The 27,041-nt window shown below is 44.3% G+C and overlaps 1 protein-coding gene across 1 annotated transcript in view; it reads left to right on the top strand.

Annotated features, from left to right (window-relative positions):
• The first annotated feature begins 18,483 nt into the window (after positions 1–18,483).
• LOC311247646 (nuclear receptor-binding protein-like) overlaps positions 18,484–27,041 on the top strand; it is a 39,834-nt gene continuing 31,276 nt past the window's right edge. Inside the window, exons 1-6 of the mRNA XM_084337914.1 lie at positions 18,484–18,552; positions 19,157–19,490; positions 20,079–20,201; positions 20,290–20,391; positions 22,583–22,672; positions 23,006–23,046. Of these exons, the coding sequence (XP_084194040.1) occupies positions 19,296–19,490; positions 20,079–20,201; positions 20,290–20,391; positions 22,583–22,672; positions 23,006–23,046 (551 nt within the window). The 5' untranslated portion in view covers positions 18,484–18,552; positions 19,157–19,295. The remainder of the gene's footprint in view (positions 18,553–19,156; positions 19,491–20,078; positions 20,202–20,289; positions 20,392–22,582; positions 22,673–23,005; positions 23,047–27,041) is intronic.

Here is a 27,041-nt window from a genome sequence, read left to right on the forward strand (position 1 = left end):
CAGAGTTAATAACAAAGGACTATTTTAGTAGTGATTATACATACTTGATCCAAGGGTGGTCAAGGAGACTTTAAAAAAAAAAAAAAAAAAAATTAATTTAATTTCTTTACTTCATTTCTTTTTAATTTTAAATTTTTATTTCTTAGTGGTTATGCGGGGGTATTTATGCCTCTAGCTGATAGTTTAGTTCTGTTGATGGGTGTGTTGCATGAAGGCACTCACGAATTTTTGTTTATGTTTGTTTGCAATTTTCTTTGTTTTTGTTTGACACTCTATTTTTTTTAGGAACTGACTGGCTGGGAGGGATCTCTCGCCGGTCAGGGATAGCAGGTGGTGGTGACACAGCGGGACTGGTAGGAATGTCTAATATGATGGGCTGGAAACTAAGGGTGGACGGGAGCTGGTTCATGATTTGGTTTTCCGCTCATTGAGAGTCCAGGAGTAGTATCTGGGGAGTTGTGTCACGTTTTTGGGTTTGGTAAGTGTTGGGCGAACGTGTTTCTCTGTTTATAGGTAAGCTCTGTAGGTTTTGGTCGCCATTGGCCAAATAGTTTACAAGTAGGGTGCAGACGTGTGAAATTGATAATTGGCTTATGGGAGACTCTGCACCGGCTTGTTGAAGGCTGGCAGAGTGTGTGGGATGTGTGTTTAAAGGGACTGTGGTTTGTTACCATGCACATAGGTTCTGTTGGTGGTTGGCCTCGTCTAGAGCTGGCTGTCCGGACCGAGGAGGCTGTCTGGAAACAAGGTATTGATAGTGTAATAAATGGTTATTCCACTGTCAAGGGTGGAGGTAGTTGTGTTGATCTTGAGATATTGAATCTAGTAAAACAGTACAGCACAAAAAGAAATGAGACAAAGATGATTTGATTGAATGTTAACGTAAGAAGCTGTGAAATACATAGATAACGAATTTGGAAAAAGAGTGTTGTCAAATACAGAACAGTAAAAATGTATCTGTGCGAAAATGAGACCTTCCAATCCATTGTGTGTTTGTAAATAACAATCCAAAATGCAAAAAAGGACAGAGGGAAAATCGTTTCCTTCTGTGGAAAATCGGAGCAGTACCAAAAACTGCATACAACAAAGAAGAGGCTGTGGTTAGCACAAAATACAACAAGAAGAAAACAGTCAAAACGAGGTAGCCGTAAAGACCTCAGGAGGTTTAAACAGGGATAACTGACAGGGATGAAAGCGAAGAATAATTGAGGCCTCAGTGGTCTTTTCAAGGAGAAGAGATGATTTATGTTTGCTTGTTTGAATCTCCCTCGATGTTTAGAGTGTTAATCTTTTGGGTAGGATGTATTAATCTTTTCTTGCAGAGCCAATTACACAAAACAGACACATTGAAGCTAAGTAAACATGGATAAAATAGTCTAAACAAAAAAACTGTTATTGAAAGAGTGTTTCCTTGTAAAAACAGGAACAGCTTTCTTAGTCTAAAGTCATAGTAATAACTGATATTGTGTGTGACTGGGGAAGAAGCCAACGGAAAGAGTGAATGATGATTTTGTAACTGTACAGACGGAAATGGGTTTGGTAGTTCGATTTGTGTAAATTTTGGATTTTTTGAATTTTTTGAAAATATTAGCAAAAATGATAATTATGGTTTAACATATTTAATTTAGAACATATTGGTGCTATATAGTGGGTTATGAAACCCACTAAGGGTGGATTGTCGTATATTTATCTAAATAAAACCTGTAAATTAAACAATAGAAATTATGCACATATATGAAATAGCAAAGAACTAGGTTATTTTCTCTTAGAAAAATAGAGACTCACAGCCATGCCAAATCACCTGTTAGGTTAACCATACATTTGAGTCAACAAGAAGGCTGTTAACTGGCCTCAGTCGAAATGGATCAAAATGACCCATATAAGCATTACGGGAAGGATTAAAATCATCTAGCGGTTGATGGAAAAAGCCACAGGAGAACTCAGTCAAAAAGCTAACAGTGCACCCCTTCAGCCTTCACTTAGCAGTTATAGGAAAAGCCCAGAGTGCCATAAAGATAAAAGAACAGATCAAATGGCAAACAGATGACACATCTTCCTCCACAATGAACAGGGATGGTGCGCCCAATAACTAACTTTTAAGTCAGGCCTGAAGGCCAGCCCCCGAGTTCTGTTTACTTTAGCTAAGCAGTCCAAACAGCCCATAATTTCAATCGGTATGAGGGTCGCATTCAGGGACACATGGGTAGATCATTCTAAGAGAAGACTAGTTCCTGTCCCCTCTGTAAGGTCACCTTGTAACGCTGTTTCGCAAGACCCAAATCACTGAGAGGGGAGACCTTCTAGCCAATAGGAAAGCAGGCTCTCTGGGGTGACGGCACTGGATGGCGCAAGGGCGGGGGGGGGTTCTCTCTTCTCTATAAAACCTACAGGTTGAATGATGGAGGTGAGACAGAGACACGGAGACACCGAGACGCAGAGAGAACGGAGAAGCAGAGACGGAGAATCCACCCCACCAGTTCGAGAATAAGAGACGCCACTAAGAAGCCCTCCGGGAAAAGCTGATTAGAGATAGAAAATAATTGATGCTGTGAACCAGATAATTTAAGCTGTTGGATATTCCAATAAAACAACGGTCAGAACCGTTTTCACCCGCAGCGCTGTCTCCGCCTCCACGTGATTTCCAAAGGACCACATTTGAATGAACTGTTACTTAAACGGGAAATACAACGAGCAGAGTAAGCTATTCCACTATACATTAGAGAACGATCATATAGCTATAACATAGAATCATTGAGAAGATACATTACTGAAAACAACCGAAATCTTACATCATGTAATGCAGTGGCTCAGTTAGATAAGCAGCTACATTGGACTCAAATTTCATTGGGGACCCCAAAAAAAATTCATGTGTTTTGCTTCCCTTGTTAGGACAACGGGATGGGTCAAGTGCAGAGAAGAAATTTCATTGGGGACCTCAAAAGAAAATGCATGTGTTCCTATGTGTCGCCAATCACCTGTGTGTTTCGCTGGAGCATGGATTGGCGAGTGCCAATTATGAACTAAATAAGTTAGAGAGATTTGTCAATAATAGGACCCTAGTGTGAGTATGATCACAAAAGAAAACGAAAGGTTAGTCTGCACCAGAACAACAAGTCTTTGCTAGGTGGCACGGTGGTGTAGTGGTTAACACTGTCGCCTCACAGCGCACCATGCAGCCCTTGTCTGCTCCTGGCTGCCCTTGGGGGGAAGGACGACGGGATGGGAAGCGCAGAGAACATTTCATCAGCGACAGTGCATGTGTGCATGTGTGCGTGTGCGTGTGCGCAGGGCCGCCTCAGAGGGTGTGCGAGCAGTGCGATCGCACAGGGCCTCGCGGGAAGGGGGGCCTCGCAATTTTTTTTTTCTTTTTTTTTTATTATTATTATTATTATTTTTTTTTTTTTTTTTTTTGCGAGGCCCCCCTTCCCGCGAGGCCCTTTTTCATCACAGACCTAAAATCTAGTTTTGCTTATATGCTTATATATTTCACATTAGACACGTTCCTGGCTCTGAGGCTCTGCAGGCAGCAGAATTGGTTTCAATGAGGGGAGGGGTTACAGCCAGGTAGCATCTGTTGAGTTCATTGTGTGCGTCTGTGTGCGTGCCGGGGGGGGGGGGGCGTGAACCGACTCATTGCCAGACGTGAGCGATTCGACTCACGCTCACGGCAATGAATCGGCTCTTATGAACGAGTCGCTCATGACCGACCCATCACTAGCGTCTGACTATTTCGCGTGTGCAGCATTGGATGCCAGCCAAGATGAAGAGGACATCGTTCGGCAGATGGACTGAAGATGAAAGTTGTTGCATGTTAGACAGTTCAGTCAGGCTAGCCATCCCGGTTAAAGGGGAACTCCACTTTTTTTGGAAATTAGCTTATTAGCTTAATTAGCTTAAAGTTAGGGGGCGCACTGAAATTATGGCTAGGGTTATTAGCCCCCTAACTTTTGATTGCAAGGTCTGACATTGACCCCCTTTTCAGGAGTTGACCTAGAGCCCACCAAGGTCATGCATATCAAGTTTGGTCAATGTCAGACCTTGCAATACACTGTAAGGCACTGTAAGGCTACTGTCCTGCCTCACTTCCAGTGATGAAGCTAAGCTATGCTAACGGAGCGTCTATTCCCAAAGCTAAAATGCACGCACAGAGACAAAAAAGGTATGCATCTTCTTGTCTAACTCCAGGGAAGATGTTAAATAAGCTAATTTCCAAAAAAAGTGGAGTTCCCCTTTAAAGACAGGGACAGCTAGTTAGCTTTAGCTACGTTATAATATTAAGTGTGGTTCAGTCGGGATATAGCCATGATGATGTCGGCTAGTAGCTAGCTTAGCTAAATGCTAACTAGCATTAGCTAACCTAGAGACAGCGGCAGATGAACTTCGTCAACTCCACGCGGTTGTCTCCATCCTCTTGGACGTTTGGTGAGTTTTTAATGCCCTCTATTCTATTCCCGCCGTGGATCTCTCTCTCTCTCTCTCTCTCTCTGGAGCCAAACTGGCCGACTAGCTGTTGTAGTAGTAGTAGCTAACGGTGTGTGGCCTGGTGTCAGCACCTGTATTGCTTTTCTCACGTTACAGTTTTTCAGTGGTAGCCGCATAGCTTGCTTCTGCGTTAGCTAATGGTTAGCGATAGCCGGGTTGAGCTAACTGTTAGCCAGTTAGCTGTTTAGCTACGACGTTAGCTGCCGGCTGCGCTCGGCTGGGAACGTTAGCTTGATGCTATCAGTTAGCCTAGAGTTAGCTGTTAGCTTGTGCTACGACCATTGACATTAGCCGTGAGAATAGCAGGGGGTTCTGGCACTCTGACTACGACATCATCTTTGACAGAAGATGTAGTCGGGCCTGCACCATGACAAGGCTCCGGCCATAGCTTATTTTTGTCCCGCCAGCGAGAGGCCTTTCGTCAATGTGGAGACCTGTGTTGCTGCCTTTCGCCCTGCGTTCCTTGGTGCAGGTAAGATGAATGAAAATGTAATGACATTACCCCACTCTTCCTTCCTTCCCCTCCCGAATGTTTTGTTAATAACGATGTTTTTTTCCAGGCAAAACATATGTTACTTCACAACATTTGGAGATACGACATGTGCTGTGTGTGAATTTTGGGTAGCTTGGGTAGCGTTGGGCCGTTGGCCAAAGCTGTGTGTGGCCTGGTGTCATTACCTGGCTAGCCTATTTAGCTGATGTCGGCCATTGGCTCCTTGCTGCTTTGTTTTCTCTGGTATAGACCCTCTTCTCTTTGGATTTAAGTGTTGATCTTTGTCCTTTTGGATCTCTCATACATGCTCTCTCTCTAACACACACACGACAAACACACATGCTCTCTCTCTCTCTCTCTCTCTCTTTCTAACACACACAGTCTGCCTATGGCGGCCTTTCTCGATGGCTAGGCTGTGCTCGCTGAGTCTGTACCTAGTCAAGGATCTTCAGTCCCAGTGCTCAAGTATTCTGCCACTGTGTACTCTCTGTTTAGGGCCAAATAGCATTTCAATTTCTTTCCAATGTGTCTCTCTCTCTCTCTCTCTCTCTCTCTCTGTACACTGTATATTGACTGTAGAACGGGAGCTCTCTCTCGCTCTCTCTCTTGCTATATGTTGACTGTATCATGCCCAGCCTCGGGCAGCGCTATTATTTAAGAATATGTTGACTGTATGAAAAAAACCTTTTGGGGGGGGGGGGGGGGGGGGGGGGGGCCTCGCGTTTAAATCTCGCACAGGGCCTCGCATTTCTCCCAGGCGGCCCTGTGTGTGCGTGTGCGTGTGGGTAGCCCATCGCATGTGTTTGTGTTAAAAATCTGCATGACAAATAAAGACTTCTTCTTGGGCCCCCACTACGATGGGCTATGAATGATCGACACCAACAGGCCCGGACGGGCCATCGGGAGAGTCAGGACAATTCCCAATGGCCTGCTTGCCTGATTTGGCCTGCAGGCCCTGTAGTCATGGTCTGTGATCAATTTGTTTATCAATTGGCCCACAATACAAATTAAACGCACCTGACTTTACTGCGCAGCAGCTGAACACTCTGGACTTCTTGTTACCTACAACATTCTCTGCTGCTGCACCAGCATTGTTTTTAGTGAATAAAACCCTGCTAGGACCGATTATATTCAGTCTTCAATTGTAAGGTTAGGTTTGTATATACTTTAATATGTAACCCTTTCAGGCTGTGTGTCGTCCCTTTGCTGTGAGCAGTTTCATGTAGGAACTGTTTTCTCCAGAAGTATACTGTAGCTGCCATACAATTTGTTTTTGTCAACTGTCCCTTTAAGATAATATATTATATTCATTATCAAAAGTTTGCCTATATTTCCATGGGTGAATAAAAACTCAAATGTTCTATAAGTTTACTCTAGGGTCTAGGGGAACAAGCAAGGAGGTCACAAAGAGATAATTGGATATAAATAAAGAATTAGGAGGTCTAAATTGGGATAAAACAGTTAATAGCCTTTTGTAAAGCTGTAACTAGGGAGTGACATAAATAGAAAATTATCCTGAATGGGTGCGGAAACCTTTGGAAAAAGATAAAAGACGAGGCCAGAAACGATGTACCGTATCATTGAGTGACTTCATTGAGATAATCATTTGAACATTTAATAGGAACAGATAGGAATTAAGTATTGTTTAATACAACGACTGGGATGATGATGCATAAAGAATATACAGTACATTCTGAGATTTTGACAGAAACTGACACAGCCTGAATCATTTCATTTCAGGAGAGTAGTATTGTGAAGACCATGGAAGGACACTGTGAAGATAAAACAATGGAGTATCCAAAGAAATGTGGAACCGCAACCAGCCGCTTCTTTTCACCTGACAGCGAGGACTCTCATTGGGTAAGTGTAACGCGTGGGAGGATCACACTACCTCACCCAGATCCCTTCCTCGCTGAGCAGGCGGCCCGACCGACCTGTAGGAGTTGCTGTTTACAACGACCAGGATCCACCCCACCGGCTTCCCACCCGCTAACACTGCCAATTGTGTCAGTATGGACGACCGACCAAGCCGGAGGTACCGCGGCAGCTGGATTCGATCCCACTGTTTCTGTGGTGGTAGGCAGGCGCTTAGTCCGCTGCGCTACCCGGCCATCAGCTAATGGTATTTCTGAAGATTTCCCAAAGGAAGAAATACTGTAAAATATGGAAACATATACGTATAGCTCGCGAATGGATGGTGATGTATTGGACAGGATATTCCTGCAAATAACATTTAGGACTGTGGTGGTAGAATTATGAATCCATTCAATGGCAGTATACAGTAGTGTTAGGGGAGGGGTTACGCTAAGGACAGTGGTGGTTTATATAGTGTTAGTGGAGGGGTTACAGTAAGGACAGTGGTGGTTTATAGTGTTAATGGAGGGGTTACACTAAGGACAGTGGTGTTCCAATGTGTAAAACCACCTGCCAGAGCCTGCACTTATTTAGTTATTCAGCTTAAAGCTGTTGGTACCTCTGGGAGTCTATGGAAACCCTTTGTCGCACGTGCATGGGCCTGAAAAGTGATGCAGGTAAACTCACCCTTGCTAATTTCTCCGAAGTTGCCTACTGCAGCTTTAAGTACAATTTTGAGTGGAGGACTTGCACTTTTACCATGACATACTGTCACTCGGGAGATCTAACCCTAATTTAATTTGCCTGGCAGTGATATGATATAACAAACTCAGCAAGACCGACGGCTTCTCAGTTACAGTGAGTGACAATATTGTCACAAGGAAAGATGAAATTACATACCTAGGTTCCATCCTAGAGGCAAATATTTCCTGTGACAAAATGGCATCCAATGTAATCAAAAAAGTCAACCAACGAACTAGATTATTGTACCGGATCTCCTCTCTGGTAAACAAGAATACCCTGAAGACTCTGGCAGGAGCACTCATTCAAGGGTACTACAACTATGCTTGCACCTCATGCCAAAGCACCTCAAAGGCGCTAAAAACAAGATTACAAACATCACAAAACAAACTGGTCAGACTACCTTACTCCTATAACCCACCTCACCCCTGCCCACTTTGACTACCTAGGATGCAGTGGTGGCTGCTGACAATTTTTTGGTGAAGCACAAATTATTATATTATATGTTAAATTATATTTTTAAAACATCCCCCAATGTGTGTGGCAGTGGGGGCTGTGAGTTAAAATTATTGGGGAGGACGGGAGAGATAAAAAAAATTAATAAAGAAGTACTGACACACAGTGTGGTTATGAAGACAGCAGACAGACACTACAGTTAAAGACAACAGGCACTAGTAATACATAACTTGGAGTAACTCTTGACACACACGCAGGGCTTGACATAAACTTTTTGGCTCACTAGCCACTGTGGCTAGTGGTTTTCCAAAGTCACTAGCCACTCAGCATTTTCACCAGCCAAAAATCCCCACACGCCGATCATAACCCAACAATGGTAATAATGTGATTATTAAAATGGTCATGTGAAAATGGGCTCCAGTCAGACTAACTTTTTTCACCACCGTGATGAATGAGAGACCTCCTCCAATGTACAGTTTCTATGTCAAATGTATATACACTCTTTTCTGGACACTTTTTGTATCACAGACAGTACTGTATTTGCAAATCTGGTATGTCATAAATGTATAGATGTAGCAGTACTGTCTATCTGTATGTCGTGTGTGTCATATATGTTATGATTAATTGAAAATGGGGGACCCTGATGTAAACAAGACGAAAGTATTTCTCTGGTCTGCATCCCCTAATTGTATGTATTGAGCTGTACTGTACCCATTCTGCAATCTGTTAATAAAGTTTTCATTCAATCAATCAGAGAGAGAGAGAGAGAGAGGGGGAGAGAGACAGAGAGAGAGGGAGACAGACAGAGACAGAGACAGAGAGAGAGAGAGAGACAGAGAGAGAGAGGGGGGGGGGCGCGTAGGTTCTAGGTTGAATCAATTGATGAACAATGTCGCCGTTGGAACGTTTCATTATAAGCGTCTTGCAAGTTGCAACGCTGGTTAAGATATGAAAATACTTGTCAGTACTGTAAGGATGGTTGTAGGCAGCTGTGTTCAACGAGCCCGCCAGCTTATGTGTATTGGCGACGACGCGACTCAGTGTGAAAATAACTTTGAAGAGAGGTTTCAGGTTTCACATGGCTTTTTTGTTTATTCCGTCATTCAGCCAATCAGAGGCAGATCAGGGCTGGTCTTTGCATAATGAACGTGATATAGCCAATCAAAGGCAGAGATATATATTTTTTTTAGAATGCACATGGCCAGGGAGAAAAAGACAATACTATCCACCTGCAGAACCCCAGATCCCCGCAGGCTGAGGTCCCGCAGGCTGAGGTCCCGCAGGTTGAGGTCCCGCAGGCTGAGGTCCCGGACGCTTCCATTGGCTGATTTGGGTCACGTGACCGTCCCACCCAATGGCTGAATTGGAGTGTTGCACTGCGGGCATTGGCTGATTTGGGTCACGTTGCACTGCGGGATTGATTGATTGATTGATTGAAAACTTTATTAACAGATTGCAGAATGGGTACACGTGACCGCCACAGGCCCTGATTGATTGATTGAAAACTTTATTAACAGATTGTAGAATGGGTACAGTGACCGATTGATTGATTGATTGTTTGATTGATTGATTGATTGATTGATTGATTGATTGATTGATTGATTGATTGATTGATTGAAAACTTTATTGACAGATTGCAGAATGGGTACAGTGACGTCACAGGCCCGGATTGATTGATTGATTGATTGATTGATTGAAAACTTTATTAACAGATTGCAGAATGGGTACAGTGACGTCACAGGCCCGGATTGATTGATTGATTGATTGATTGATTGATTGAAAACTTTATTAACAGATTGCAGAATGGGTACAGTGACGTCACAGGCCCGGATTGATTGATTGATTGATTGATTGAAAACTTTATTAACAGATTGCAGAATGGGTACAGTGACGTCACAGGCCCGGATTGATTGATTGATTGATTGATTGAAAACTTTATTAACAGATTGCAGAATGGGTACAGTGACGTCACAGGCCCGGATTGATTGATTGATTGATTGAAAATTTTATTAACAGATTGCAGAATGGGTACAGTGACGTCACAGGCCCGGAATGATTGATTGAAAACTTTATTAACAGATTGCAGAATGCAGTACAGCTCAATACACACTATTGTTAAGGGGATGCAGACCATGCAGTACTGTTACATTTGTGACATACAGTAAATATATACAAGGGGGAGGGAACTGTACATTTATGATGAATTGAAAATGGAAGTCTTTCTCTGGTCTGCATCCCCTTTGAGATATTTGTTATGCTTAGCCCAGTTGTTGTTATAACTAAGTCTAGTGTATTCCCAAGCCGGTGAGTTGCATTTGTTATATGCTGTATTAGGTCAAAGCTATCCAGTAGATTTTTTAGTTCCATAGTTTTGGAGTCTGTTTTCTTATTAAAATGGATGTTCAGGTCTCCATTTAGGATCACCTTATCATATCCGGTAACACATAGTGAGATCAGTTCAGAGAGCTCCTGTATAAATATTGGTGAGTGTCTAGGCGGGCGGTATATTGTGACAATAATAGTTGATTCTGTTTTTAGTTCAATGGCAAGATATTCCATTGACATGAACTCGCCTAGTTCTGTGATTCTAAACAAGAGTTTTGAGGAGAAGATTGCTGCAACTCCTCCGCCCCTTTTATTTTTTCTGGGTATTTGAAAAAAGTTATAGTCTGGTGGACAAGCTTCTATCATTATTGATGTAGCTGTGTCATTATTTAGCCATGTCTCTACTAGGCAGATGCAATCTAAGTTATTTTCTTTAATCAGATCATTTACTAAGAATGTTTTATTATTCAGTGATCTGACATTTAGGAAAGCTAATTTTATTTGTTGGACTTCTTTAGAGGAGGTCTGCTTTGGCTTGACCGTGATGGCCCTGAGGTTAATAGCAGGTAAACGCATTGGTGGCGTATATTTTTCACCATGCCATTGGCTGGTTATGATTACTTGTATGTTTTGAGAGATGGCATGGTAATTGTGCTATACTGCACCGTACTGACTGCACTGTGCTTTCGGGGACATTTGATCAGACGAGATGGCCTTGTGTGATATGGGGGACGGGGACGTCTTGTGCTGCTGTACTTCGTGGTGAGATTGTGTCCTTCATGACTATCTCTCGTGCTGGTATGAGCTTAATATTCTTGGAGGCCATCAAGGCATGACGCATGTTTGCTGATAGGAGCTTTGAACCTAAGCGATTTGGGAAGAAGCCATTTCTTTGAAAACGTTCTGGGTTATTCCAGAAAACATTGAAGTTGTCAATGAATTTCAGGCCGTGTACGAGACATGCAGCCCCTAACCATGAATTAAAATTTAGGAGTCGACTGAATGCTTCCTGTCCTCTGCGAAAGCATGCAATTGGTCCACTGATGGACACATCAGTGTTTGTGTACACAGACTGATGTTTGTCTAGTGTCTTCATTAAACGTGTGAAATCGTCTTTCAAAGTCTCTGTGCCAGTCTTCTTTCACAGGATGTCAAACGATCCAGAGTGAATGACAATTTTTGTTATTCCCGGTCTGATTAGTGTTGGAAGTTTTTCGGCCAGCTCTTTCACAGATGTATTGTCTAGACAGATATTTTCTGTGTTTGCCATCTCCACATACCTTGTTGTGGAATCTCCAATCAGTATGCAGTCTATTTTCTGTGTGAGGTTAGCATTTTTCTTTCCAACAGTTTTGGGGCCGTTTGTTTTTGGGCTAGGCCTAGTCTGCCGGTTCTTTCCACAGTCCTGTGGCCTTGGTGAAGCCTCGTTAGCCTTCTCAATAGCCGGCATGTTAACGCTGGTCCCGTACCTTCGGCGTTGGCTACCGCGACGTTCTCGGCGCATGATAGTCTCTTCGCTGTTAGCCGTTCGCTCGGTCTGGGTCGTGTTTGCTAGCCGTGTCTCTAGTGGCTCTGTTTTCCTCGTCGTCTCGTCGTTAGCGTGTGCTTCGCTAGCATTAGCGTGAGCTCCGGCATGCCAGCTGTTTGCTTCGCTAGTGTTAGCGTGAGCTCCGGTATTCTTGCTATTAGCGTCGTTAGCGTGAGCTCCGTTACGCTCGCTGTTTGCTTCGTTAGCGTTGTTAGCTACACTTCTATGTCTCTTTGCCTTGGGTGTTGATATGCGTGTTTCCGTGTTGGTACAGGGTAGAAACCCGAGCCTCCAGCTCTACAATCCTCTTTCTCATCTCCAAGCAATTAGTACATTCTGTGGGAGAGCCGAGTCCCGGCATCTTCCTTTATTTCCTGTCTTTTCAGGTTAGGCTAAGCTGAAGCTAAGCTAGGTACTTAGCTGGTGGTGGTGGTGATGATGATGATGGTGGTGGTGGTGGTGATGGTGGTGGTGGTGGTGATGGTGGGTCACTCACTTCACAACCGGGGTCTTTATGAAATATCATACAGGAGAGCTGTCTGTCGCTCTCTCCTAAACGGGGCAGCTTCCGTCGCTCTCCCCTACACGGGGCAGTTCCGTTGCCCTGGAGCTGTGCTATTACTCACACGACCAAAACCACTGTCGTCTTCCGTCTCGTTAAAACTCAAAATGAAGTATGAAGTATTCTCGCCTTTCATAAATATCCTCGACTTCAGCAGTGCCCGACATAGTCCTTTGTGTGTAGCTGATAAGACGGAGATCTAATGTTATAATACTACAGTATGTTAGAGATGTAATGTTATACAATATATTAGAGATGTAATGTTATAAACGGGGCTACCGTGGACAGGGTGAGCAGCTTCAAGTACCTGGGGGTCCACATCTCAGAGGACCTGACATGGACAACACACATAGACGATAGCGGCACGGTGGTGTAGTGGTTAACACTGTCGCCTCACAGCAAGAAGGTCCAGGGTTCGATATCCCCGCTTGGGGACCAGGTTTCCATGATGCCAGTTACCCAGGTGGGGTATCTCCCGGGCCTTTCTGTGTGGAGTTTGCATGTTTGCATGTGCTCGCAAGGGTTTCCCCCCCGATAAGATAAACCCAATGGAAAAACATGCACAACAACAGATCGCTAACGCTGTGGCGTCCTTGACGAAGACGGACAGGAGCACTTGGATTGGTCCCCTGGCGCGGCTCACGTTGACGCCCGTCTGCTCTCGGCTGCCCTTGGGGGGGAAGGACGATGGGATGGGTTAATCGCAGATACGAATTGCATGCATGCATCGCATGTGTGCCGATTGATGACCTCTGAGCAGGTCCTAAATTATTATTATTATTATTAGACTCAGTCGTAAAGAAGGTGAAGCAGCGCCTCTACCACCTGAGACAGTTAAGGAAGTATGTATGTATATACACTCTTTTTCTGGACACTTTTTGTAGCACAAACAGTACTGTATTTGCAAATCTGGTATGTCATAAATGTATAGATGTAGCAGTACTGTCTATCTGTATGTCGTGTATGTCATATATGTTATGATGAATTGAAAATGGGGGACCCTGATGTAAACAAGACGAAAGTCTTTCTCTGGTCTGTGTATTGTTGAGCTGTACTGTACTGTACCCATTCTGCAATCTGTTAATAAACTTTTCAATCAATCAATCAATGGGTACAGTACAGTACAGCTCAATACACAATTGTTAAGGGGATGCAGCCCAGAGAAATACTTTCGTCTTGTTTACAGGGTCCCCCATTTTCAATTCATTCATCAGTCTTTCTCAGGTCTGCATCCTCTTAACAATTGTATGTATTGAGCTGTACTGTACCCATTCTGCAATCTGTTAATAAACTTTTCAATCAATCAATCAATCAATCAATCAATCAATCAATCAATCAATCAATCAATCAATCTTGTACGAGGTGTTGCACCGCCACTCGGGACAATAAAACGGACCGGTCGCGAAGTCACTCCAGAAGTCTCCAATACAGCGCTTGCAGAAACGATGCTTGCACTTCAACGTGATCGGGTCCCGATATGCATAACTACACAAAGGACAAGCCGCAGGGGTGTCCAAAGATGCCCCCATTTTGCTTACGTCTGTTCAGTGTTTATTATTATTATTTTTTGGTTCCTTTCCGCCGCTCCAAATCACGTGACCCAAATCAGCCAATGGAAGCGAGCGTCCTCAGCCTGCGGGTCCCCTCAGCCATTGGGTGCAACACTCCAATTCAGCCATTGGGTGGGACGGTCACGTGACCCAAATCAGCCAATGGAAGCGTCCGGGACCTCAGCCTGCGGGACCTCAGCCTGCGGGACCTCAGCCTGCGGGGATCTGGGGTTCTGCAGGTGGAAGCATCTCGAAAAAGACGCTAAACACACACACAGACAGACCACTAGCCACTGTGGCGGGTAGAATGACAGAGGTACACGCCACAGGGGAATTCTACCCGCATCTGGCGGGTGGGCAGGTGCCGCTTGTTCGAGATGGATTTCGGTTTGCCTCGACTAGTAGACGAGAGTAGCCGAGTGAAGCCGGGGGAGGAGTTAAAAAGGCGGACACGGACACTGCCGATTTCACGAGAGCCTCTCGCCTAGTCTCGCATGGCAGATACGCTTTCACGTCACCACCACACACACATTACACACCTGTCCAGCTCATTATAATGCGATGGCCGTGTGCAGAATTAGATCAGATTCAAATGTACAGCACACCATATACTGCTATAGTGGAATATACTATTCATATACCATAATGTATACCATCTTGCTGCGCGCTCCTGGCCGCACGCACACACAACACACTGCTGAATAATTCTGTTTTGCATCAATATATATATATACTGTGTATATTGAGGCAAAACAGAATTATATATACAGTATTGAGGCAAAACAGACGACGCATGTGTGTGTGTGTCTGACAGCTTGAAGTTTATCATGATGATATGATGATAACGCATAACATAATAAGTTTTCAATCAATCAATCAAACGTCTCATAACTCCCTGGCTGTCACGTGGCTGGTGACTGACAACTTTTCTGAGCCAATAGGCGCTTTGCGCAACCGTAGCAAGTCGCTTCCCAGCCGGGAGCAGCCGGCTGAGAGGTACTGTGGAGCCTCGCTCTGAAGGCTGCGCGTGGCTCGCTCCCGCGGGAGTTCCACGCCTCGCCTCGTCAGATTTTCAGAGCAAGTCGGACAACATTCTAACCGTCATGCAACGCGCTTGGCGAGGCAGTAGTGAAACCGGCGCAGATCTGCGTCCGCCTATCCCATCTCGAACAAGCCTAATCAAGCCCTGCACACATGCCTCACTTACAAACATCATGAGAGAGGAGGAGGAGGGGAGAGGAAGAGGAGGGGAGAGGAGGAGGAGAGGGAGGAGGGGAGAGGAGAGAGGAGGAGAGGAAGAGGAGGAGGAGAGGAGATGTTGTACAGAACGCATCACCAGATCAATCTCAGATGCACATCACTCAGCACTATATAGAACTGAACGACACACACACACGCGTGCACACACACACACACACACACACACAGAGGCCAGGCCACAGCGCCGTGACAGCGGACCAAAATAAATCGCTCGTTACCCGCAGAAAGCATACCAACGCAGTGAACGCACGCAGTCAAATACAGCCAATTAATTCATAATCAACACAGACCCGTCGCGCCCCACACAGCTACTAAATATAAAAAAAATAATTTCACTCACCATTGACGACGTTACAGGAAATAGTGTCCCTCGTAAATAGACTCCCTCCCATCTGATCACTTGTAAATTAAATCCATCCTTCGATATTTTCTGATGAAAAAGGTCTCCATTCGTCTTCCCCAGCCAGCCCACTCAGAGCGAGACTAAGTCGGCCCGTCTGACCTGGTAGTCCGATAACCTTGGTCGTGGGGGTCTATCTTGGTAGGTTTCAATGCAACTCCCGGTTCTCCCTGGCCACAGGTAAACACATGTTTCGCGAATCCTCCCCCAAACTCCTTATACTATCTCCGATTATTGGAGATCACTGGTGATGATATCATCACAGTCATGCTGCGGTCCTAATGTTGGCGCAAAGTTTAATTTAGCCTACTGTGTTGTTACAGCTGTACTGTATTGTACCCATTCTGCAATCTGTTAATACAATTTTCAATCAATCAAACAGCCGGAGAACTTGATGACATCATCAGAGTCACGGAGCTCTTCTCTGATTTGAGTGTCAGAACTTTGAGGGCTGTCAATCATTCAATCCCCGTTCGCGAGTGGCGTGCGCAATAATGCATGGGCGGGGCTTAGATGACTCAAATAGCCTATTTTGATTGGATAATTGTTACGGATGTGTTGGCAGAGGGCCCAAGCGCAAACAGATACGAGGGAGAGGTAGATATGGATTGTCAAAAGTGAGCACTGCTCCTTTAATCTTGAACACTTCGAGCCAGGGGTGAAGTGTAACAAAATAATCCAATTTAAACAGAGGGCAGCAACAAAGATATTTACAAAAATACGTCCAAAGGCAGCAGCAAAAATACAAAAACAAAGAATAGCACAGCTGAAGAACTGGCAGAGGGCTAAATACGAAAAACAAATAATAATCTCATAAAGAGAGCAAGTCCAAAAGGCACCAACAAAACACTGCAAGGCAGGCTAGGAAAAACATGAACAACTGACTACAAATTAACACCCTAACAAACAAAATGAACACTCCACGAAAAACAACGAAGGGAGGAACAAACAAAATAAACACTAGGAACACTTACTACAAAAATACTGGAAGGAGTAACAGGATCACAGGAACAGAGGAACTAGACAGCAAACACTAGTAGGGAATCCAAACAATGAACCGACAAAGAGAGAATGGCAAACGAGGCAGATATACACACACTGATTGACACAAGAGGGTAATTGGGAACGAGACACACCTGATGGGGAAAGCTGAACTAACACACAGGGGTAAGGAAAACAAAAGGCCAAACACACACTGGGGAATAAACTAGACTAGAATCAAAATTACAATTACAGAGAGAACACCATACAAGGGACAAATAAAACAATTACAAAGGGAACGAGACTAAAGACAGAACACAGTTAAAACACACAGGAGACAATACAAACGCCAAGAGTACAAGAATGTCCAAAGGTGGGGGCTGGTGAAGAGTAGAGGAGAAAAGTCCTCGCAAGGGTGGGGGCTGTTGAGGAGAGGAGACAGGGAAAAAAGGTCCAGGGACAGGCGAACCCTCACAATAATAATCAACTAAGATCAACCCGTGCACTATAAGTTGCATGTAAATTAATAATAATTATGAGTGAATTTGTGCTTCACGTGTTGTCATTGAATAACCTCCACTGCTAGGATGGCTTAAGGCTTGTTCGAGATGGATTTCGGTTTGCCTCGACTAGTAGACGAGAGTAGCCGAGTGAAGCCGGGGGAGGAGTTAAAAAGGCGGACACGGACACTGCCGATTTCACGAGAGCCTCTCGCCTAGTCTTGCATGGCAGATACGCTTTCACGTCACCACACACACATTACACACCTGTCCAGCTCATTATAATGCGATGGCCGTTTGCAAAATTAGATCAGATTCAAATGTACAGCACACACCATATACTGCTATAGTGGAATATACTATTCATATACCATAATGTATACCATCTTGTTGCGCGCTCCTGGCCGCACGCACACACAACACACTGCTGAATAATTCTGTTTTGCATCAATATATATATGTATACTGTGTATATTGAGGCAAAACATAATTATATATACAGTATTGAGGCAAAACAGACGACGCATGTGTGTATGTATGTGTGTGTGTGTGTCTGACAGCTTGAAGTTTATCATGATGATATGATGATAACGCATAACATAATAAAGTTTCCAATCAATCAATCAAACGTCTCATAACTCCCTGGCTGTCACGTGGCTGGTGACTGACAACTTTTCTGAGCCAATAGGCGCTTTGCGCGACCGTAGCAAGTCGCTTCCCAGCCGGGAGCAGCCGGCTGAGAGGTACTGTGGAGCCTCGCTCTGAAGGCTGTGCGCGGCTCGCTCCCGCGGGAGTTCCGCGCCTCGCCTCGTCAGATTTTCAGAGCAAGTCGGACAACATTCTAACCGTCATGCAACGCGCTTGGCGAGGCAGTAGTAAAACCTGCGCAGATCTGCGTCCGCCTATCCCATCTCGAACAAGCCTTTAGACTAAGTAGACGACAGAGTACAGCAACTTGCAATGGGCCTGGTCTACAAGCTACACTACACGCCTAAGGTACCCATGTACCTGTCAAAATGTGCAATCTGCACAGTGCAATACTCCAATTCAACCATTGGCAATTCAGCCATTTGGGTGGCGCTGCTGAGCGGTCCCCAGACCGCCGGACCTGAAGCGCCGCTGGCTCTGCAGTTGGATACTATTGGTTGGCCCGGGGGGGCAGAACTAGCGTAGGGAACTTACCGCCGCGGAGTTGGGGGGAGGGGGAACTAGCGTACGTCAGTGGCCAATCAGATCGCAGAACCCGAACGCGGAACTGCAAGTTTGTTGGTAAAAGACTACACGCTTCCCGGCCCCTCCCACCTCATCACGGCCCCTCCCACCTCAGCTGCAAGCAGCGAGCGAACTAGCGAGCTCATCTACAAACACCTTTTCTCTGACCAACAACAACTAGAGATGTTGTTGTGATGAAGTCCTTTGGGTAAGTAATGTTCCAGTTTGTAAATAGGTGTATTTTGTTACAGAGTAGTATCAGTACGGTTCACTGTCAGTTTCTTCAAATGTTAGTGTTGTTTTACCCAGCTAACTTTGTTAAAGTCATCTGTGTTTAAAGAAGCCGGCTAACGCTTTATATAGCCAGCTAGCTAACGTTAGCCTGGAACTTGGTAACGTTAGGGCTGCCCGGCATCTCGTGTGTTTAACTGTTTCTCGTCTTTAGTTAATGTTGCTCCTCTTCTGGCCTGAGCCGTACCTATTAAACAAACTGACATTAGCTTTAACTACTGACTGGTGACGCTGCTTTAATAGTGTATTCAACCAGCGTCTTTGGGTTCTTGAAAAGCGCTATATAAATACAATGTATTATTATTATTATTAGCTGCGACTAGTTCAGTTAGCTGGTAACTGGTAAGCTAAACTGGTTTAGTAGGCCCAGGTTGAGAGAGAGAAGAGATAAAATATGGATGAGAGAGACACAATGGAGACTTCCTTGTAGTTTTCTCACATGAATCTAGTCTTAATGTGTTGACATTTACATTTTGTGTGTGTCAAAACAGGATATATCATGATTGTTCATTTGCTTACAGTTCCACAGCCCCTGGCAGTTCAAAGTGAGGCCATCCAAGGGGTGTGTGTGTGTGTGTGGCCGACTTGAGAGGGACAGAGAGCAGCCTGCAGTCCTGGGACGTGAGCACTGACGAGACAGAAACCAGCACCGTGTCCGTCATGTCTGGAGGAGAAGGGAAAGCACATCCGGCCGCGGACGGAAGCAAGGCAGACGTGAGCAACACCTCCATGTCCCCGCCTGTCCCCACCCTGCCTCGCCCCATCGCGGCCATGGAGGACGAGGACGAGAGTGAAGATGAGTCGGACATCCTGGAGGAGAGTCCCTGCGGCCGCTGGCAGAAACGCAGGGAGGAGGTGAGGGACGGAGAGAGAGAGAGACGGGTTACATATTACATTTACTGTAGATGGGTTACATATTACATTTACTGTAGATGGGTTACATATTACATTTACTGTAGATGGGTTAGCTTACATATTACATTTACTGTAGATGGGTTAGGCTACATATTACATTACTTTTGGTCTGATTGCTTTCACACCTCAAACGGGGCACTCCAGAGTTCACTCTGAAGCGGATCGAAGGCACCATGAACGGGTACAACAACTGCACCACAGGGGTAAACGCTCCAGGGTTTCGATTCAATCGGACTAAACAAGGCAGGTGTGAAAGCAGCCTTTCTCTCGGGTGGAGGTTTATTCATCATTCCCCAGGAGAGAATCCATTATTGCCACATTATTCCTCTGCACATAAGGCACTTCACAGAGGCAGTAATAAGCCCCCTGCATCATACATTACTTTCCCGCACACCTTGTTATGTATTTTATTTTCCCTTCAATTCTGTAGTGGATGAATCGGTGGAATATCCTGGGGATATCTCTTTTCTATCCCTTTTTAGTTTTATTTTCTTCTGTTCAATTCTAATGCTTTCTCGTCTTGTGTAGATTAACCAGAGGAATGTCCCAGGGATAGATGCTGCCTACCTGGCCATGGACACAGAGGAGGGGGTGGAGGTGGTGTGGAACGAAGTCATGTTCTCTGAGAGGAGGAACTTCAAGCTGCAGGAGGTATGGGACAACAAGCTATTGTATAGAATAGAATAGAAATATCCGTCTGTGTGACCGTTGTTGTGTTTGTGTGGGTGTGTGTGTGCAGGAGAAGGTGAAGGGGGTCTTTGACAATCTGATCCAGTTGGAGCACCTCAACATTGTCAAGTTCCACAAGTACTGGGCCGAAACCAAGGAGAACCGGGCCAGGGTGAGGGTCACGCATTCAGTCTTTCCACCTGCCTCAGAACTCTACAGCACACACACACAGCTCTAACAGTAGCCCTTAGGATATCTGAGTGCCAGCCTCGTTTTTACCCTGTTGCGTGCCACCACCCACTTCAATGACAGAGCTCTCATATTTGCGAATGCATAAACTATATCTTAAATTATGGCTGTGTCTAATACGACCGTCGCTTATCAATGACTTGTTTGCAGTCAACATTGTTGACATTTACTTAAAAAAAGATATTCTGCAGGAATCGCGCTTTACTGTAATACACAAACATGTTGTCATTTTTCGGCCTATTTTTCGTTTTCAAATAAACACTAGATTATCGATAGTATATGTGTACTTATGCACGCTATAGAAGCAGGCTGAAAATCGATTCTCTTATTTCCTGATCAGCCACACACACTCACAGCCACACACACACATATGGGACACGTTGATATATAGGTGAAAACAGCTCTGATTATCCCAATACTGGTAAAATAGATTCCTTACCTCAGATCAGATGTTCTCCAAAAAGATTATTCTAATTCCTGATCGCCATTCCAAATATCAATCGTGTTTATTGATCCAACGCTGGGTACTGGAAACATATATTCCACGCTGTTCTGATGGTCCACAATGAGTCCGATCGGCTCGGGTTACTTGCCTGAGAAGTAAAATGTGGATTCTGGACTCTTTTTTTTGCCATGCGTTTCATTCAGTCTAATCCAATGGGGTGCAGTACCATCCGGAGAGACGATAGGGGGCGGTATTTTCCCAATTCGAGCTCAGAGAATGCCAGTGGTAACGTGAGGCTAGATTGATGAAATATGAATGGAAATTGATGAATGGAAGCGGACAGTGCCGGTTAGCCTACTCATTGTCCAACTAACACCTCTCCCGAAGGCTAACCGGCACTGTCCGCTTCCATTCATTGTGCTAAGCTAGGCTAACATGCAGCCAGATAGCTTTCTACTGAACGCACAGAGAGAAAACTGGTATCCATCTTCTTGTCTCTCTCTGGAGAAGACGGTAAGCTAATTTCCCCAAATGTTGGTGTGTTCCTCGTTATGAAATCAGAGGCGTGACGTGTAACACAACTAACAACTTGCGCCTGCGTTTAGCATCATGCTCGTCTTCTGCTCGCAGCGTAAGGACATTTCCAACAGTAGCATTAGCGTGTTGGTTGCTGTAGGTTACCTGCAGTGCTAACTGTTACCTGCTAATTGTTTATCCCACAGTGCGCAGCCGTGTCTGCAGCCGTGTGTTCGTACGTGTCGGTTTCGAGTATATAAGCGCCTTAATAAGTAATCTACCACTGTCTGTAATTTGCTATCTACCCGTCTCATCACCTAGGCAACGGCTGTCTCTCTCTTGTCTGTGAAAGGAGTGTTCCCCTACGGAATGTGGCCTTGAAGCTTGAATCTAACTCTCCTCTCTCTGTCTGTTCACTTTCACCCAAAGAAAAGCTTACAGCGTTTCTCAAAAGTTCAAATTCAGTCAGGGGCGGCTGATTGGCGCAGTGGGAAAGGCGCCCGCCACTAACGCAGGAGATGCTGGGTTCGAGCCCAGCTCTCGCCGTTGCTACCAGCTGGCCGGTCGTTCATACTAACAGTGTTAGAGTGTTAGAGGGTGGGAAAGCCGGTGGGTGGGGATTGGACGTTGTGGACAGCGACTCCTACAGATCGACAGGCTGCCTCCTCGTGTACCGGAGGGGACACGTGATGCAAGGCTTCTGTCCTCACTACAGCCAACCAGTGGGAGGCATAGTCTAGCAACGTTCAAGACGGGGGAGGGAAGAATTGGATAATACGAAATTGGGATGGGAGAAAAATAGAAAATGGGGAGAAAAAGTGGATTAAAAAAAAATGATTCAGTCTAAAGGACTAAACACCACTTTGCCAGAATTAAAAAGTGTTTACCTACGTACTATCTGTTATAACCATATGAAAACGAGTCATATCTTTCAGGTGTAAAACGGCTGCTTGTTACCAACTTGCATATTCATAGATTATTGTAATCTCTATGAGGGTAAAGGTGTAGAGATGCTACTAATCCACTTTCTGTATTGAACAATTTGGTGGGGAAAAACCATTCGTCCAAAAAATTGTTGAACCTTGTAAGGTTGAGATGCATCTGGATCTTTTAAATGACTCCCTCATTGTTGACTGTTTGACCTCTTCCTCAGGTGATCTTCATCACTGAGTACATGTCATCAGGAAGTTTGAAACAGTTTCTGAAGAAGACTAAGAAGAACCACAAAACCATGAACGAGAAGGTAGCAACGAGTTTATTATTTCCATGAGTTAGTAAATAACTTTGAGGCATTAGTATGCACACATCCTCACTAGAAGACACTTCACTGAATATTAAATATGTTTGTAAACGACGACAGTGAAATCATAATTTCATGTTCTAGTTTCAGATGGTGTTCTTGAGGACCGTTTATTAAATTCTGAAAAGAATGTACCATATAATACTTTCACTTCTCCTGAGTTTAACATGTCTCTCGGAACACTACACTGCGCCTGTAGGCTGGTCATATTTAGCTCTGTTTTGAAATGCAGGCTATTGAGTGTTTCTGACATGGTGCTCTTGTGTTGCTGTGCAGGCCTGGAAGAGATGGTGCACCCAGATACTGTCTGCTCTCAGGTCTGTCTGTCTCTCTGTCTCCATCTCACCAACCATTAATCAATACCATCCATTATGCCAATAACTGAACCCTTCAGACAAAGTTTCAGAATTGTTTGGACAGCCGATGTATTTGCTGTTGTAAAGTCAATCCAAATCACTTGTAATACGTCACGCTAAAGTAGTACTGTCTTTTAAAGGTATAATGAGTAGAATTATCCTAAAAAGCAATGTATAGACTCATACAAACATCATCCCTCTCAATCATCACTGAAGACCCACTACAGGTGTGTTTTTGTGTCTACCCGCAGAGACCCCGCTCTCTGCCTGTATTTTGCTCTGCTCGGGACGTGTTGATGATTTTATGAATTCACAGACGTGATAACTCCAAGAGCTTTAATTCAAGTATTTGTACTTTCAATGGCGCCTAGATGTTCAACTCTATTGTTTTTGGTGACCCTGTGAGCTTTCCATCAGCGCCACCATCAGGCCAAACTTAAAAAAAAAATTAAACTTTGTACTTAGCTCCTATATCTCTAAATTTGTTGTTATGCCAATTCCCTTCTTGGTCATTGCTGCCCTACTGTCGGTCTGTGGATGGTGTAGACTACCACATGCCTCCTCTGTGGGTCTGGGGAGGGTGTAGACTACCACATGCCTCCTCTGTGGGTCTGGGGAGGGTGTAGACTACCACATGCCTCCTCTGTGGGTCTGGGGAGGGTGTAGACTACCACATGCCTCCTCTGTGGGTCTGGGGAGGGTGTAGACTACCACATGCCGCCTCTGTGGGTCTGGGGAGTGTGTAGACTACCACATGCCTCCTCTGTGGGTCTGGGGAGGGTGTAGACTACCACAGGCCTCCTCTGTGTGTCTGGGGAGGGTGTAGACTACCACATGCCTCCTCCGATACATCTGGAGTCGCCAGCTGCTTCTTTTCACTTGACAATTAGGAGGTTCACTGAGAGAGTGGTTTGCGCTCTGAACAGGTGCCCCAACCGGTGCCCCAACCGACCAGTAGGAGTCATAGGACTCGTAGCCCACCACCTTCCCACCCGGAAAGAAAACGTATGGTAAATGCAAAGTCATCCGATTTCCACCAAACTTGACAAACATGTTTGCCTTACAATAGCAAAGAGGCCTCTGAAGTTCTGAGTCACCTGGGCCCTATTCCCCGTACCTGGTTCAACTAAGTCGATCAAAAGTCCCAAACCCGATGTTTGAATCCAGGCTTTCCCTGTTCCTCGAACGCTGATTCAGTCTCGTTAATTCGAACCAGACTTGATACTCAGGATAATTGCGCGCGGCCGCCTCACCTGAAAAGACCGCAGGTGTCGATCGCAGAAATCCTGATTTTCTAACGGCATTGATTGATTGATTGATTGAAAACTTTATAACGGATTGCAGAATGGGTACAATGCAGTACGGCTCAATAGCCTCGCCGACAAGTTAAATGCATAGGCTAATTTTAAGTCCCTCATTACCCCAATCAATCAGATTATATTTCTTTAAATGTGCCTGCTGGCAGTAGGCTTAATGGAATGAGATCTTGCTAGCGAAAATAATTAGTTAAACTCTTTCAGAATAACTAGACAAAAACAAGCCCAAAGAGTATCTAATTGATATGAATTAATAGATACTTATGAGGATATCTGTACTGTATGTGCCTAGGTATCATGTACTATATAAATACATGGTTCCCAAAGTTTTCAAGGCGCGACCCCCGAAATAACGTGCCCGAGGCTTGGAGGCTATACAGTTTCACTATTAATCAAGTTTTAATCTGTTTCGGACATCATCCATACATGCATTGAATTGATTAACCTTTGGTTTATACCAGTGACACCAGTCATGTTAATCATCAGATAACAGTGCTTGAATGCATTTTCTCATCAAAACGTCAAAGGCTTGCAATTGCTCATACATTTTCTCAAGTCACGTCCACGTCATCAAATCCGTCAAACAGCGCATCTCATCAGACATTTTAATCCCAGTTACAATATCACAATAACGTGTGAGTGACAGTACCGGTAATACAATTCAACAATCCACATATTCAGATTCGTCATAATTCATATCCACAATCCACACATGAAGACGCTTCAATTTATGCTTGAATGAAACACAATCCGGGCGCAAATACATCCACAGCCGAGAATATGAAACGAATCGGAGCCAAATGCCCGATAGGTTCCATTCATTAAAAACATCCCCACGGGATTCACATTTGCAATGATCCGTTATTAAAATAACCACATAGTGTGTATAATATCGCACCTCGCGAGCGCCGTATATATGACGTGCATAATTTAGGAAAAAGTAAATCCATAGGCTGAATATTAGGGATGTCCGATATTATCGACCTACCGATATTATCGGCCGTTATTGGCATTAAAATGTGATATCGGAAATTATCTGTACCGGTTTCAAAAATAAATAAATATATATTTAATATTTTTTTTACATTTATTTAACCTTTTATTTATCCAGGCAAGCAACTAAGAACAAATTCAGATTTTATTTATTGTCAAAAGTATGCATAATGTTGTGTTAATTCCACGACAAGAGATATGTAAGGGATAATGTATGGCTACGAGGTCACAATGACCGAGTAGGTAGGGGTGGGAATCACCAGTTTCATCATGATACGATACAATATCGATTCTTTGGACAACGATACGATATTTGCCGATATCACAAAGTCTCTCACGATACAATACGATACGATTAGATTCAGGTGCCTGCAATCGATATGAGATGATATCATATGCCCATTTAACACAATCAGTAACATTTAGATCAACAAAAAAAAGGTAATGAAAATATCATTTGACATTTGTATTTTTGAGCTCTTCCAGACATTTAAAGGAAAATCAATCTATTGTTTTTAATACAAATAGACCTCCTGTTCACTGTAAAGTGCCACGTTTTTATATATTGAGCTTTAAACTTTAAGCTACATTTTTTGGAACTCAAAACTCACAACCTCCCTCTCCCAAACCGTTCCTACAACAATTTGTTGATGTTGCATGATCATGTATAGGCCTACATTTATTATGTATTATATTGTTTATGTTTAAATAACATTTAAACATCAAACTCCTCTGACCTCATCTGGTCTTTCCAAAGACGTGCGCACACACACACACAGAAAGGGAGAATGCTATGCTGTAACATCTACACACACAGAGCTACTGCTGTTGTTCTTGGGCGGATATGAGACTCGCCACAGGATTTTCAAAATAAGAGTATCGATATGAATCGATCTTATTACATCGCATCGATCCGATTCGATTGTTGATAATTACATCGATGTATCGATCTGGATCGATGTATCGTCCCACCCCTACGAGTAGGCTATACATTATCCCGCTTATTACATGGCTAACTTACTAACAATATACCTAATTCATTTGACAAATCGCAGTTGTTCTGTGGCTCTGTCAGCCCAAATAAAGTGATTATTATTATCGCGGGCAGCCTCTGTTCTGGCTCCGCTGACACTCCGCTGTCAGTGCAGCGCTATACATTATCCCGCTTATTACATGGCTAACTTACTAACAATATACCTAATTCATTTGACAAATCGCAGTTGTTCTGTGGCTCTGTCAGCCCAAATAAAGTGATTATTATTATCGCGGGCAGCCTCTGTTCTGGCTCCGCTGACACTCCGCTGTCAGTGCAGCGCGGCAGGTGTGGCTGATTTGCTGCACTGATGTGGGCTTGATTGCCAACAGCTGCGCACTGCGGTCATTATTGAAAAAACAGCGGTCATTATTGAAAAATAATGACCGCTGTCGGGGGGCTGTTGACCAATCACAAGCAAGCATTTCTGCGAATGTGAAAACGCCATGTAATAAGTAATGTTAATTACCTGCAATTATTCCGTTTTTGGGGGGGGGGGGGGGGGGCCCTGCATATATCGGTATCGGTTGATATCGGAAATTAAGAGTTGGCCTATATCGGTAAAAAAGCCAATATCGAACATCCCTACTGAATATGATTTATTATCAGCATTT

The sequence above is a fragment of the Notolepis coatsorum genome (genome assembly GCF_963971535.1).
Source record: "Notolepis coatsorum genome assembly, chromosome: 2".
Taxonomy (NCBI): Eukaryota; Metazoa; Chordata; class Actinopteri; order Aulopiformes; family Paralepididae; genus Notolepis; species Notolepis coatsorum.